Source organism: Triplophysa rosa, linkage group LG12 (genome assembly GCF_024868665.1).
Source record: "Triplophysa rosa linkage group LG12, Trosa_1v2, whole genome shotgun sequence".
Classification (NCBI taxonomy): Eukaryota; Metazoa; Chordata; class Actinopteri; order Cypriniformes; family Nemacheilidae; genus Triplophysa; species Triplophysa rosa.
Window position 1 is genome coordinate 25,015,530 of NC_079901.1, and position 14,869 is coordinate 25,030,398.

The following is a 14,869-nucleotide window of genomic DNA, read 5'->3' on the forward strand; positions in this document are numbered from 1 at the left end:
TGTGTGCGTGTGTGCATGTGTGTTTGTGTGCGTGTGTGTGTGCATGTGTGTTTGTGTGCGCGTGTGCATGCGTGTTTGTCAGTGTGTTTGCGTGTGCGTGCATGTGTGCATGTTTGTCAGTGTGTTTGCATGTGTGTGTGTTTGTGTTTTGTGTGTGTGTTGTGTGTTGTGTTTTGTGTGTGTGTGTTGCGTTTTGTTTTGTGTGTGCTTGTTGTGTGTTGTGTTTTGTGTGTGTTGTGTGTTGTGTTTTGTGTGTGTGTGTGTGTGTTCACTCATGCATCATTCACAAAGCTCACATGGCTGTTTGTGTGTGTATGTGATGTTTCCATCAGGTGAGTTCTCTTCACTTCAGCGGTTTTCAGATCGATGTAGAGGAACCTACAGGCTACTGTCTGAAAGAATAACTGCACAGCCAGGTGTGTGTGTGTGTGAGACGCACTGTCTCCATCCATTAAACACACATGCACACACGCACGCGCACACACATGCACGGTTGAAGCCCTCTATAAGTCTGTCTTCTCTATCCATCCTCTGACAGAGAAACGCTGGAAGCTCACATTATTTACCACAACAAACTCTCTCCTCTACATTCATCCGTGTTTACCGTGTTAACATCTCCTCTACAGGACGGCTGGCACGCACTGAATCGTGAGATCCGTTGCCATGGGAGCAGGTTGCCATGGGACGGACGGCACATTAACGGGTGTCTGCTCGACCTGGAGCTCAGAGGCCGCGTCCGCCGGGAAACCAAATGGCTATTTAAGCCACTTGACAGCCTCATACCTGAAGAATCAGGCCGGCGTTCGTACAGACGACTCGTTAGAGAGAGCGAGTCTGGTGAACGTCTTGAAAGTCAGATGAGAGAATTAAAGAGGACGCGTGTTCCTGCGCTTTAACTTTAACTGAATGTCCGAACAAACACTGCGGCGTTCTGAACCATTTTCCCCGAAATGTCGCAGGGGTCAAACGCCCGTCTCTCTGTTCGACGAGCTGAGACGCCCTCGAGCGTGAGACACAACCCTGTCTGCTCCACTGAGCAGACGAGAGGTGAAGAGAGAGGTCAAAACACATGCATCTCATTCATTTCTCAAACCTGTTTCACTGCACATCCTCACAAAACCATCAAATCACTTTTCATAAGACGTGCTGGGATGCTTCTACAGAACAACACATGAGCTGCACGCTAGTTGTCAGACTCTTCAGAGTTTTCAAATCCTCTGAACGTCTCAAATAAGAATCCCGGTGGGGATTTACGAAGAATAAATTCTGTTATGTGTCGTTTCATCACCTCGTTCCCTAAATGACATCATCTCTAGAAAACATACACAAACATCCTCTTTCAACACAATTAGGGTTCAACACCTCTCAATCCCTCATCCATCCATCCCTCTCTCTCTCTCTCTCTCTCTCTCTCTCTTTCTCCCTCCATACATCATCTCCATCTCTCACGCTCTCATTTTGTCTCTGAGCAGATGGTGTGTTGTGTGGCGTGTTGCCCGCGCTGAGGTGGGCTTGAGGAAAGAGCCTGAGGTCTGCCCATGCAGGGGGATTGAGGGACCGTGGATCTGGCAACGTGTGCTGCCCGCTGATGATGCAGGACCGACCAGAAAACTACAAACTTACATTATAAGGAAACGTGAATATATAGCCTACAAAAGTCACTGCCCCGATGAAACAGTGTTGTGAATGGTTGCCAGGAGGTGGTTGTTAGGATGTTGTCATGCGGTTGCTAGGGTGTACCGGGAGGTGTTGCTTACAGGAGAAAGAGTTACATTACACTTATATGTAACACAAGAATACAATAATTGCCAACACAGTTTTACAGATATTTAGTCATGTCCTATAACAAGACAAAACACTTCTGCAGGCACAGTAATGACCCCCCGAGCCTTAATCACAACACATCCCAATCCCATAATGCACCTCTGAACCGCTGGTGTCATGACCTCATTACATTCAGCATCTGTCACTCACCTTCTCCTGATACTGTCTGCGTGAGGAGTCCAGAGACTGGATCAGAGCCGTGGCGTGACCGACAAACATGGCGTAGCACGTCGCGCCCACTATCATGCTGAGGATGGTGAGCCACACGTCCGTCATGCCCACGGGAGGATACATCCCATAACCGATACACAACATGTGACTCATGGCTTTAAAGAGGGCATACGAGTACTGCTGACCCCACGTGTCATTCTGAAAGAGAGAGAGAGAGATCTGGAACATGGTTTTGACATCTTCGGTCACTCACCGCGAGTCTCATCGATCGTGTGCAAAGACATGAGGGACGTGTCAAATATATTTGTGATGAATCATTTCTAATGACAATATAAAATAAGGTCACATTGTGCATTTTTTAAATGATTTTCATGCTCCTAAAAAAGTCAAAATGATTTAACAATGTTTTAAAAGTCATTGTCTGCTGTGAAGCACTTAAAACAATAATTTGTTGAATGTACTGTTAACAAGTACGTGTATAAAACAAAGTTCAAACGCATGTGAAGACCTCATGAATATCAATGTGGCGTGAGCTGGAAAACACAGTGGCACTGCGACATGAAAATACGACCGCATGGAGCCGGAAATGAAACAGAAATCCGAGCGGTGAAAAGTGGGTCAGCTGTTTAGAAAGATGTGAACATTCGCTGTCTCTAAAATATTGAAAATAAATTGCCCTTGTCCTGCGGATGTATGTGGAAGCCCGTGAGGAATCAATATTGGCTCTGTCTGAGGTGACGTCCAGATTGCTTTCGGACTCAGTCATGAAAGAGAGAGAGAGAGAGGTTATTACGGCTTCCAAAAAGAGGAGAGAGAGATCAGAGCGTTTATACACTGACAAAAATAACTTCATAAAATCAACAATTTGCACGAAATGTTTTTAAGTAAAATTTGCTGCTATAATTCAAGTACAACTTACTAACCAGAATAAAGTAAATTCTACTTATTAAATTGTGGCGAGGGGGTGTGGTTTTGCGAGGTCTGCGCCGAGGGGAGGAGTCGAGAGAAAAACGGCGCGTAAGTAAGTCAAGCACACATTACGATCATCTGTGTCTCGTTCCAGTGATTGGTGAGGAGACACTTTTTAAGCAGCACGAGCGGACGACAGAGTTCGAGAGAGAACCTGAGAAGCAGTATCAGGGGTGAGAGGCTGAGAACAGGAACGGCTGAGGACGAACCACTGAGAGCGAACGAGAGAGAGCGTATGCTGAGGAGAACGCTGACAGCATCTTGTTGTGCCATATGTGCCAGGACGGCCATACTTTATACTTTTGTTTGTTTACTTTGCGTTTTGTGGAATATATATTCATCTCAGTCACGCCGACCCCGCCTCCTTTCTTCCCTCCAAGAACGAACTTATTACATAAATACATTTAGTTTTTGTTCAAATATCAAGTAAATGTTACTAATTAAGCTGAACAAAAACATGTGTCTAACTCAAACTTCACATATTTCATATTGAAATATACTATTTTTTTACAACATAGATGGTCAAGTGAGAAGAGACTGGTGTCTGTATTAGCACACTTACTGCTCCATAACACACTTCATGACTTATATCATATAACCTCCCTCAGCTGAGGCACAAGCACCGCTCTTCTGAACAACGCTAACAACTCAAAAAACACAAACTTAAAAATAATACCAAAACTCTCCTAAATCTCAAAGATAAATCAACAAAAAGCACGAAGAGTTAACCTTGAAAATGAATCTCCTGGGAACTACAGATCAACAGCCAAGGTAGCTATATCTACAAAAAATGATTTATGTAGTCTCAACACAAAATGAATAAGTCAACTTAATTTGACCAATTTAAATGGGTTTAACATAATAAAATTGAGTTGGGTTAACTTAATTTGTTAAATTAAAATGACTCAAACAAAATAATTAAAATCTTAACAACCAAAATTAGTAGATTTTATTCCCAAGATTTTTACGTTATTTTAACTCAATTGTTTTGTTAAAAACAGGAACATAATTATATTAAGTATATTTGTATCATTTCTTTTCATAAAATCTACTAAGGCACATAATAATTTTTTTCAGTGTAACGACAGTCCATCAAACTGAGGTTCACATGTCGAGCGCCTGAGCGGGGTTGGAAAAGACTGTCATACATTAAAGTGATGATTCACCCAAAAATGAAAATTCTTTTATCATTTCTTTACCTTCTCAAAATAAACAGGATGAATCTGAGCATCTGTTCTGTGATAATCAGAGAGAACGTGTGTGTCTGATCATGACTGAATCTGATCTCGGTCTCTGTGTTACACATCATCAATTATCCCTCAGGGAATCAGTGAACCGCCACAGGCCTCATCCACAAACCTGCTGATAAATCACACACAACCTCTCTCTCTCTCTCTCTCTCTCTCTCTCTCTCTCTCTCTCTCTCTCTAGCTCCATGTTCTCTCTCTCTCTCTCGTGCCTCTCCATCTCTCTCTTCTCCCTCTCTCTCATCTCTCTGTCTCTCCGATCTCTCTCTCCTCTGCTCTCTCTCTTCTCTCTCTCCTCGTCTCTCTCTCTCTTCTCGCTGCTGTCAGCTCGTCTCTTCTCTCTCCTCTCTCTGCTCGCTACATACTCTCTCTCTCTCCTCTCTCTCTCTCTCTCTTCTCTCATACCTCTTCTCTAATCTCTCTCTTCTCTCTACATCTCTCTCTCTCTCCTCTCTCTTCTCTCTCTTCTCTACCAATCTCTCTCTCTCTCTCTCTCTCTCTCTTCTCTCTACTCTCTCTCTCCAATCCTCCTTCTCTACTTCACTCTCTCTCTCAAATCCTCTCATTCATTCTCTACTCCTTCTCATCATCTCTTCTCTCTCGATCTCTCTCTCTCTCTCTCTCTCTCTCTCTCTCTCTCTCTCTCTCTCTCTCTCTCTCTCTCTCTCTCTCTCTCTCTCTCTCTCTCTCTCTCTCCCTCCATCTCTCTCTCCATCTCTCTCTCTCTCCATCTCTCTCTCTCTCTCTCTCTCCATCTCTCTCTCTCTCTCTCTCTCCATCTCTCTCTCTCATGAGGTTGATTGAGGGTCACAGCTCTGGTCTGGCATTCACCTAAAGCAAAGTAAATCTCACAGACATCAGGAATGAGACTGTTCGCTCTGTCTGGACTCTGGGGACTCAGTGGCTGCACATCCTCTCGACTAAAAATGGACAGAATTCAAAGCCAAGCTCACTGGAAACTATCAATAACAGAGCGAAACTAAATTAAATCTGTTGAAAAACACGACCTGAGAAACTTCATACAACTAACAAGTGAAAAAACACGTGTCAGTATGATCAGAACATACAGTATGTGTGGTATCAGCATTTTTCTATCACAGTACATTCATTTGTGCAGGAAATTCAATGGAATAAGTTCCATATATTCTTTAAATGAATATTTAAAACCAATTATGATGTGGAATCCTGTTTCTTCTGGGACACACTGTATATTAACTACAGAACATCATGCAGTCGCGTGTAAGAATGGCACTGGTGATCTGATGGTGTCGTGTGTGAACGCTCACCACCATCTTGTTCTTGGAGACCCAGCAGTCAGCGGGGAAGTCCTGCAGCATCGGCACCAGAAACTGAAGACATCCGTCCCAATGACACAACAACAGCATCATTCCAATCAGATTGACGATTCGCACCATTGCACTGGCCAGATCATAGGTCATGTGAAAAATCTGAAAAAAGACGGACAGGAAAATCACTCTCTCACACTCCTTCGTTTGATTCAGTGACTGAAATCAACTGAAAATACATTGACATTCTGTACTGGAAACAAAACAAAACTTCAACGGAGAGAGAGTGAGTGAGCGAGCGAGTGATGATGCTGATGGTTAAGTGTTCTCTTGGGGCTCTCATGCGGGCAGGTGAGTGTTAATGGCTTTTACAATGTAAAGCTACTTATTGTGAGTGAAGCCATGGCACACGCGTGTGCTTATTAAACCACTTAACAACAGCTTTTAACAGCTTATGTGACAGAGCTCCACGACTGTTATTAGACAATTAAAGCCCTATAAATCACAGTCTCTCTCATACTGTATGTGGTTATCTGCCAAAACACGACAATGACGTTCCATTCGGAAAGATTTCCTCATTGTTTTATTTTTTCCGGAATGGTCTCATTTGAATGTTTTATTTGTTGCATATTTAAAAATGTGAAATGATGACTACAAATGATGTCATTGAAACAAAGATAATGGTCCAGAGTGTAAAACTACTGATTTATGATGAATGTTTATGAAGGACAATAATAAAGTCTGTTTGTATACTTTAATCATATTTTCCTCTGGCAGGACGCAGTAATGATGAACAGAAGATCAGATCGGTAATAATGATCTGAGCGCAGTGAAACAGCACGACATCAGATGAATTAATCATGAAGGCGTTTATAGAAGTCACTCTCATTACCCATATCTGCCTTTACACAGACACACACACACAAATAAACTCACAATCCAAAAACATACTGGACCCCAATCATTTCCATGATGTTTTCTGTTTGAAAGATTTCTTCGTCTAAAGCATGAGTTAAAACATAACACACATGACACACATCATCATAACTCATGACTGTGGGACATTTGGATTTTACTCTCTTGAATTCTAAATCCTGTGTTTTAATGTTGACGACATTGAGAGAGAGAGAGAGAGAGAAGGCAAGCCTCGGCAGAGATCTGTCTCTCTCTGTGCTCTTGGATTGTAATAAATGTTGAAATGGAGTGTGTGGTGTAATGAAACAGAAGAGTACTCCGGGGTGGATTGTGGAAATCCTCTCTAATATTGTCTTAATATTAAAGTCATTATTGTGAATCAGAGGAATGAAGATAAATGTTCTTGTTACTGAGGAAGAGATATTGAAAGTATGAAAATCATAAAAATCATTAGGGCTATTCAACAACTCTTTCATTAACACACGCACGCACGCACACACACGGATCTAATTGGTATGAAGGCACATTAAAGAGGAGAGCTTCACACAGCGACTAAAATCTCTGATTGATGAAGAAGATAAGAAATGAGACGGATGAAGAGAGAGCAGAGAGAAAGAGAGAATTATGATAATTCCATTTTACATTTATGTATTTTATTATTTTTCTTCACACCTCTTTTTAAGTATCTGATGCTTGCTCCTTTATTTGTAGCCAAACGTATTATTTCACTCTTATTTAAATCAATCACTTGATTTTGTACTACTTTCTTTCACTTCTCTTTGTAAAAGTATTTGCTACACTTTTTTTATCATGCCAATAAAACATACTTAAATCGAAGAGAAATGAGAGACGGAGAGAAAAAAGTCTAGCACATGTCACACGAGTTCTGTTTTTTAGCACATTCACATACACATGTTTTTACTAATGATGAAGGAATTGTTATTGTGGAGTGAACTCTTCCTTTCACAAACACCTGATGTGTTGGGTGGAGATGGTGATGATAAGCCGGTGAATTTTCGATTCAAAATGAAAACTCTGTCATCATTTACACGCCCTCTTGTCTTTTTGTGTTCTGCGGAAGGAAGAAAGAAAGTCATACAGGTTTGACATGACAAGAGGGCGTGAAAATGATGACAGAATCTTTATTTTGAAGGTGAACTTCTCCTTTAACTAACTGGTGAATCCTTCACACATATAACTCTATAACCAGCGAGTCTGTCTAAAGCACCTCAGAGACATGCTGGATCTTTCCATCCACAACACATCCAGATAAAGCACAACAATCTCACACGTGTCAATATTATAGAGACGGAAACCCAGATGCTCTTCAGATTCATTCCTTCTGTAAGTGTTGTTCTTCTTCACTCTGACCGCTGAGACGAGCTCCAGTCGCCCGTGAACACAAAGAGAGCGCTTAAGAGCATAACTCACCTCAAACACATCCGCTTCATTACCGAGGGTCTAAAACTGCCCCCGACACATTACAACCTTCCTCTCTGATTTCATAACACGCTAACAGGTCTTGTCAAAAGTTTGCCTTAAAGGGACAGTTCACAGTCATCATTTACTCACCCTCAGGTTGTTTCAAACCTGTATACATTTATTTGTTACACAGAGAAAGATATTCGTAAGAATGTTAGCGGTTTTCAGTTCTGTGACATCATCCACTACCATAGTAGGAAAAAAATACTGTATTTTTTTCGTTCTGTTGAACACTAAGCGAGATATTTTGAAGAATTTAGGAACACAAACAGTTCTGGGGCACCTTTGACTACCATTTAGTTGTTCTTACTATGGCAGTATGATGTCACAGAATTGAAAATTGCTAACATTCTTCCAAATATCTTTCTCTGTGTTCATCAGAATAATTTATACAGGTATGAAATGACATGAGGGTGAGCAAATGATGACAGAATTTTCATTTTTGGGTCAACTGTCCCTTTAAGTTGTATTTATGTTGTAGCACATCTCATATTTTGATGATTTAAATGAAGCTGAAGGGACATTTAAAGGAGTAGTTCACTTTCAAAATACATTTTCATGATAATTTACTCACCCCATGTCATCCAACATGTTAATGTATTTGTTTCTTTAGTCGAAAAGAAATGAAGGTTTTTGATGAAAACATTCCAGGATTTTTCTCCATATAGTGGACTTCAATGGACTCCAATCGGTCAAAATGACAGTTTCAGTGCAGCTTCAAAGGGCTTTAAACGATACCAGACGATGAATAAGGGTCTAGCGAAACGATCGGTCATTTTCTAAAAAAAAATAAAAATGTATATACTTTATAAACACAATGCTTGCCTTGCTCTGTTCTGCGATGCGCGTTCATGACTTCACGTAATATGTAATTACGTTGAAAACTTCACGTTCAACTTGTAAACACTGACTCGGTACTTCCGCCTACGTCAAGCGTGACCTTTTCAACGTAATTACGTATTTTGTGAAGTCATGAACGCGCATCGCAGAACAGAGCAAGGCGAGCATTTCTGTTTATAAAGCATATACATTTTTTCTTTGACCGATCGTTTCATAATTTCTAGATAAGACCCTTATTCATCGTCTGGTATCGTTTAAAGCCCTTTGAAGCGGCACTGAAACTGTCATTTTGACCTTCAACCAATTGGAGTCCATTGAAGTCCACTATATAGAGAAAAATCCTGGAATGTTTCCATCAAAAACCTTCATTTCTTTTCGACTAAAGAAACAAATACATTAACATGTTGGATGACATGGGGTGAGTAAATTATCATGAAAATGTATTTTGAAAGTGAACTACTCCTTTAAAGCACATATTGTACAAATACGGACATCACTTTCAGCCACTACTGCTGACATCATTAGCTGCGTTTACATGGACCAGTGTAATCTGATTAAAAATCCAATCCGAATGAAAACGCTCCATATAAACACGTCAATCAGATTAAAAATGCCCAAGCCGATTGAAATTTTAGTGGGATTGTAAGGGGTGGTTTATCCCGTTTGTAATCCGCTTGATAGGACATGTATACACTTGATCAGATTGAAAACTGAAGTAGGAAGTTGTGCGCATGTGCAAAGACAACGCTGGCTCGTACAGACGTCAGGCCGTATGACGCACGGAACGGAGCAGCTGCTGCTAAAGAAACCAAAAACCATAAATCTGACAAATCGGTCCACATTTCCATATGCTTGTCATCTCTAAATGAACATACTCATGTTTCTATGCATTTAAAATGTCTTTACTGTTTCCCTGTGAGTGAGTTTTTAACCGCAATTTCTCAGTTCCTTTTTAAAACACGATACATTTGCATATGCACAAACATCCTGTAGGCTAAAATATCTAATCATAAAATTTAATTTATATTCGTAGTAGGCTACCGAACATTTATTTTATTTATCGTTTACTTGCATGTGCTTTGGAAGGAGTCACTGTTTTTACCATGTTAATTCGCTGTAACGACCTTGCTTCATTGATATGTGGACATTATTTTGCGTTTATGAATTGTACATTATTATGCTGGTGTCTGTGACATAAAATAAACACATCTGTGCTTACGACATTGTTTGAGGAGCCATTTTGTGAATATTATAATGATACCCGCGCCCATCGTTAATGCTGATATATGAATCCGCATATCATCACTTCTAAAGTTGGGTATTAGCTGTTGTGGCTAAACATTTATTTCATGATTGTTTGCCTGCAGACGCTCTGGTGGGTCTTGGTAGTTTAGTCATGGTAAAACCTCGTGCTTTGGCACACAAGATGTGCTTTAAAACACTGTTTTAGTGGTCTTTAGGTGAACACTTGTGCAGTGTGCGCATGTCAGCAGATTATATGGGATTTGAAGCTCGTCATGTAAACACGCACATCAATCAGATCACTTAATTGGCCTTTCATGTAAACACTACATTCAGATTGCGCAATCTGATTAAATTCAATCCCATGTGTCCATGTAAACGAAGCTATTAACTTTCAGTAAACGAGTCTCCAGATTTATTCAAATGAGGTTTTTTCTGAGCCGTGTTTTGCAGGCTGTTAATGGAGCGCTGTTATGGAAAATTTGTGTGACAACACCAACGAGACACCAGCTGCACCCCTGAGACCCTGTTCACCGACTGACAGACACTTCTGATCATCATCCCCTCAGAAGACAGCACATCACTCCTCAACATTCATCTGCTTATTCATTAATCGATATGTGTAACACTCAACGCTGCTCATATTCCTGCCAAACATCCCAGACGGCCTGAACGGGAGAGTCATGAAACATATGCTGTCAGCAGAACACCCGCAGACATCACATTAATATCACAAGTGCTTCTCGTGGATGGCAAGAGACTCAACAGAGAGCAAGAACAGATCCTGAAGTCTCTGATGTTTCTCACTTTGCCAGAAGAAGATGTTATTGCTCAGATGTGGCTCAGGAGATTTGATTTTGTGTTTCATTTAAGGATCAACTAGCCTCAATTTCAGTTGTATTTAAAACAGGAGAAATAAAAAGAGTGTAATTGTTGAAACACATGAAGAGTCTGGAGGTGTGAATGAATGTAGAGGTGAAATCATCTGGATGTGAGTAAATGTGATGAGACATGTTTGAGTTGATGCTGAGATCTTCAACTATATTGACTTTTGATTGCAGACGAGACAAATCTGAGCTCAGTTTGACACATTGTTGACATCTCTTCTCAAACTCTCATGACGGACACATTTGTCACATTTCTGACTCAGGAGAAATATCTGAGACGCAGATGAGACTTCAGCAAAAGTTTCTATTTGTTTTCCATTTAATCTCATTGATGTCTAGAAGAAATAACTGAGATATTTAAGAGATCTCATCTGTACGGAGCCCCTTTAGGGACATGGTGGTGGAAAAAATATGTGATAATAATATTTTTAAGCTTTTGCGTTATCTCGCAAAACCTTTTCGTTCCCCCGAGAAAAATTGCATTCCCTCACAAAACCTTTGTGTTCTCTCGCTAAACATTCTGTGATTTCAGACAAACACGTCCTGTTGTCTCGCTCCGAACATTAACAATGGAGCGATTAGAACATTCCCGGACCAATAGCTCGTAAGTCAAACGTTGTTATAACACAAATAACACATAATTCCTTAGACAAGGATCTAGTCTTCCTCAAAATGAGTCGTATTATATTTATTGATCTCTATATGAGCAGGCGACATGGACAAGTCCGAAGGGACCATCTGCAAAGTGACTGTAAACCCGAAAAGAGTTACTACAAAAATAGTCATTAACTTCAATGTCTACACACGTCACCAAATTTAATTGACACATTAATGCTATCCTGCTGAATTTAAACTGGTTTTAGTTATACTACAGTATGTAGCACTAAAGTTAATGACTATTTTTAGTAGCCTAATGATCTTCGGGGTTTGCACTTTGCAGACGACCCCCTCTGTCTTGTCTCAGCCGGCTGCCTCCTGAGATCAATACAAGGCTCGGTTTGAGGAAAATTAAGTTGTAGTATAATTGTTTACGTTACATAAAATGAGGTGTCATTTGTGTTAAAAGAACGTTTAGCTCACGAGTTACTGGTCTGGGAATCTGCGACTAAAGACCAATGTTTATGTACGGAGCTAGTCTCAAACTCTGCCAGTGGGACATTAAACATGAAGTGTTTGCCCGAACTCGCAGAATGTTTTGTGAGATAATGCAAATATCTTTGCTAGAGAACGCAAATATCTTTGCGAGAGAACGCAAAAGTTTTGCGAGATAATGCAAATATCTTTGCGAGAGAACACAAAAGTTTTGCAAGATAACACAAATATCTTTGCGAGAGAATGCAAATCTCTTTGCGAGAGAATGCAAAACTTTTGCGAGAGAATGCAAATATCTTTGCGACAGAACATAAAAGTTTTGCGAGATAACGCAAATATCTTTGCGAGAGAATGCAAAAGTTTTGCAGGAGAACGCAAATATCTCTGCGAGAGAACGCAAATCTCTTTGCGAGCGAATGCAAAAGTTTTGCAGGAGAACGCAAATATCTTTGTGAGATAACGTAAATATCTTTGTGAGAGAACATAAAAGTTTTGCGAGATAACACAAATATCTTTGAGAGAGAATGCAAAAGTTTTGCAGGAGAACGCAAATATCTTTGCCAGAGAACGCAAATATCTTTGCGAGAGAATGCAAAAGTTTTGCAGGAGAATGCAAATATCTTTGCCAGAGAACGCAAATATCTTTGCGAGAGAATGCAAAAGTTTTGCAGGAGAATGCAAATATCTTTGCCAGAGAACGCAAATATCTTTGCGAGAGAATGCAAAAGTTTTGCAGGAGAATGCAAATATCTTTGCCAGAGAACGCAAATATCTTTGCGAGAGAATGCAAAAGTTTTGCAGGAGAATGCAAATATCTTTGCCAGAGAACGCAAATATCTTTGCGAGAGAATGCAAAAGTTTTGCAGGAGAATGCAAATATCTTTGCCAGAGAACGCAAATATCTTTGCGAGAGAATGCAAAAGTTTTGCAGGAGAATGCAAATATCTTTGCCAGAGACCGCAAATATCTTTGCCAGAGAACGCAAATATCTTTGCGAGAGAATGCAAAAGTTTTGCAGGAGAACGCAAATATCTTTGCCAGAGAACGCAAATATCTTTGCGAGAGAATGCAAAAGTTTTGCAGGAGAATGCAAATATCTTTGCCAGAGAACGCAAATATCTTTGCGAGAGAATGCAAAAGTTTTGCAGGAGAATGCAAATATCTTTGCCAGAGACCGCAAATATCTTTGCCAGAGAACGCAAATATCTTTGCGAGAGAATGCAAAAGTTTTGCAGGAGAATGCAAATATCTTTGCCAGAGAACGCAAATATCTTTGCGAGAGAATGCAAAAGTTTTGCAGGAGAATGCAAATATCTTTGCCAGAGACCGCAAATATCTTTGCCAGAGAACGCAAATATCTTTGCGAGAGAATGCAAAAGTTTTGCAGGAGAATGCAAATATCTTTGCCAGAGACCGCAAATATCTTTGCCAGAGAACGCAAAAGTTTTGCGAGCGAATGCACAAGTTTTGCGAGAGAACGCAAATATCTTTGCAATGTTTCTCGGGGGAATACAAATGTTTTGCGAGATAACGCAAAAGCTTTAAAAAATATTTTTCTCATATTATTTCCACCACCATGTCCCTAAAAGGGCTCCATACATCTGTGATCTATCTTTATTATGAATTTTTATTTAGAGCTCTTAATGTCTCAAAATGGACTCAGATTTGCCAAATATATTCATAAATTGTGTTGCATTTAAAACTCCTATAATACACATTTATCATTAAATATTCAAGAATTAAATTGATCATGTGTCTATGTTATTGGTGTTTTCTTCTCACCTCCTCCCACTGGTGAATGTAGCGTATCAATCGTGAGAGCCGCAGCAGTCTGAGCAGGCTGAGGATCTTCGTGAAGCGTACGATCCGCAGGGCGCGCGCAGTCTTGTAGAAATCTGAATCGATCCGCGTCTCCACGATGAGGAAGATGTAGTCCACGGGGATGGAGGAGATGAAGTCCACCACAAACCACGAGCGCAGATATTTGATCTTGATCTGCTGAGGCTCCAGAATGATCTCGGTGTTGTCCTCCTTCACGATCCCGGTTCGGAAGTTCAGCACCAGGTCCATGAGAAAGAAGGTGTCGGAGACGACGTTGAACACGATCCACGGAGGCGTGTGCTCGTCTTTGAAGAACGTGATGCCCACGGGAATGATGATCAGATTTCCCACCATCAGCAGCAGCATGGTCAGATCCCAGTAAAACCTGCAGCGAGAACATGACGTCTGCTTTACTTAATAAACACTGCACAGCACTTCTAATGACACGTTTCATCATATAAAACATCACACATTGTTTATTTATTCAGTATGTTAACGCAAGCATGCACTGCTCTGACAGAGGACGTTATTCTGACAAATCATTTAAGAATTGTTCAGTGAACTTTAGCTTATGAATGGTAAGCAGAACACACTCCAGTCCAGACACGAATAACAATCACGACTTCATGTTGCTGAATTTCACTGAAGTTTAATGCATGCAGCTCGACCTCTCTCGTCCTCCCGTGTGTGTTCTAGATTGGCTGTGTTGTGGGGTGATATTTCCTCAGGGCTCTATAGACAGCATGGAGAGAAGGGCGTCTGCTTCTGTTTAGGGATGCACAGATATGTCATTTCTGGCCGATAACGATCATTCTTGAACATTGGAAGCCGATAACCGATATATTGGCCGATATACAGTACTGTATGTAAATATTAATATAACATTTTCTGAGACTGACACTTCTTTTTTTTCTGCCCTAATAATCATGTAACAAGCCTACTTTTCACTAATGAATGATTCTTTAACTTTTAAACTTTTCTGGTATAATGTTTATTTAATAAACAAATTAAAGATGTTCTTCCAGAGCAACACAGAAAGGTGTTCTCAATAGCCACGAGTCGAACAGGTCTCAAGACAGAAAGCATTCGGACA

At 40.5% G+C, this 14,869-nt stretch overlaps 1 protein-coding gene across 1 annotated transcript in view; it reads right to left on the reverse strand.

The window, feature by feature from the left end:
• The window catches only part of hcn4 (hyperpolarization activated cyclic nucleotide-gated potassium channel 4), a 59,819-nt gene that overhangs the window by 20,030 nt on the left and 24,920 nt on the right, over positions 1–14,869 (reverse strand). Inside the window, exons 2-4 of the mRNA XM_057348140.1 lie at positions 13,738–14,161; positions 5,498–5,659; positions 1,975–2,193 (exon numbers count right to left, since the gene is read on the reverse strand). Coding sequence (XP_057204123.1) covers positions 1,975–2,193; positions 5,498–5,659; positions 13,738–14,161 — 805 coding nt within the window. The remainder of the gene's footprint in view (positions 1–1,974; positions 2,194–5,497; positions 5,660–13,737; positions 14,162–14,869) is intronic.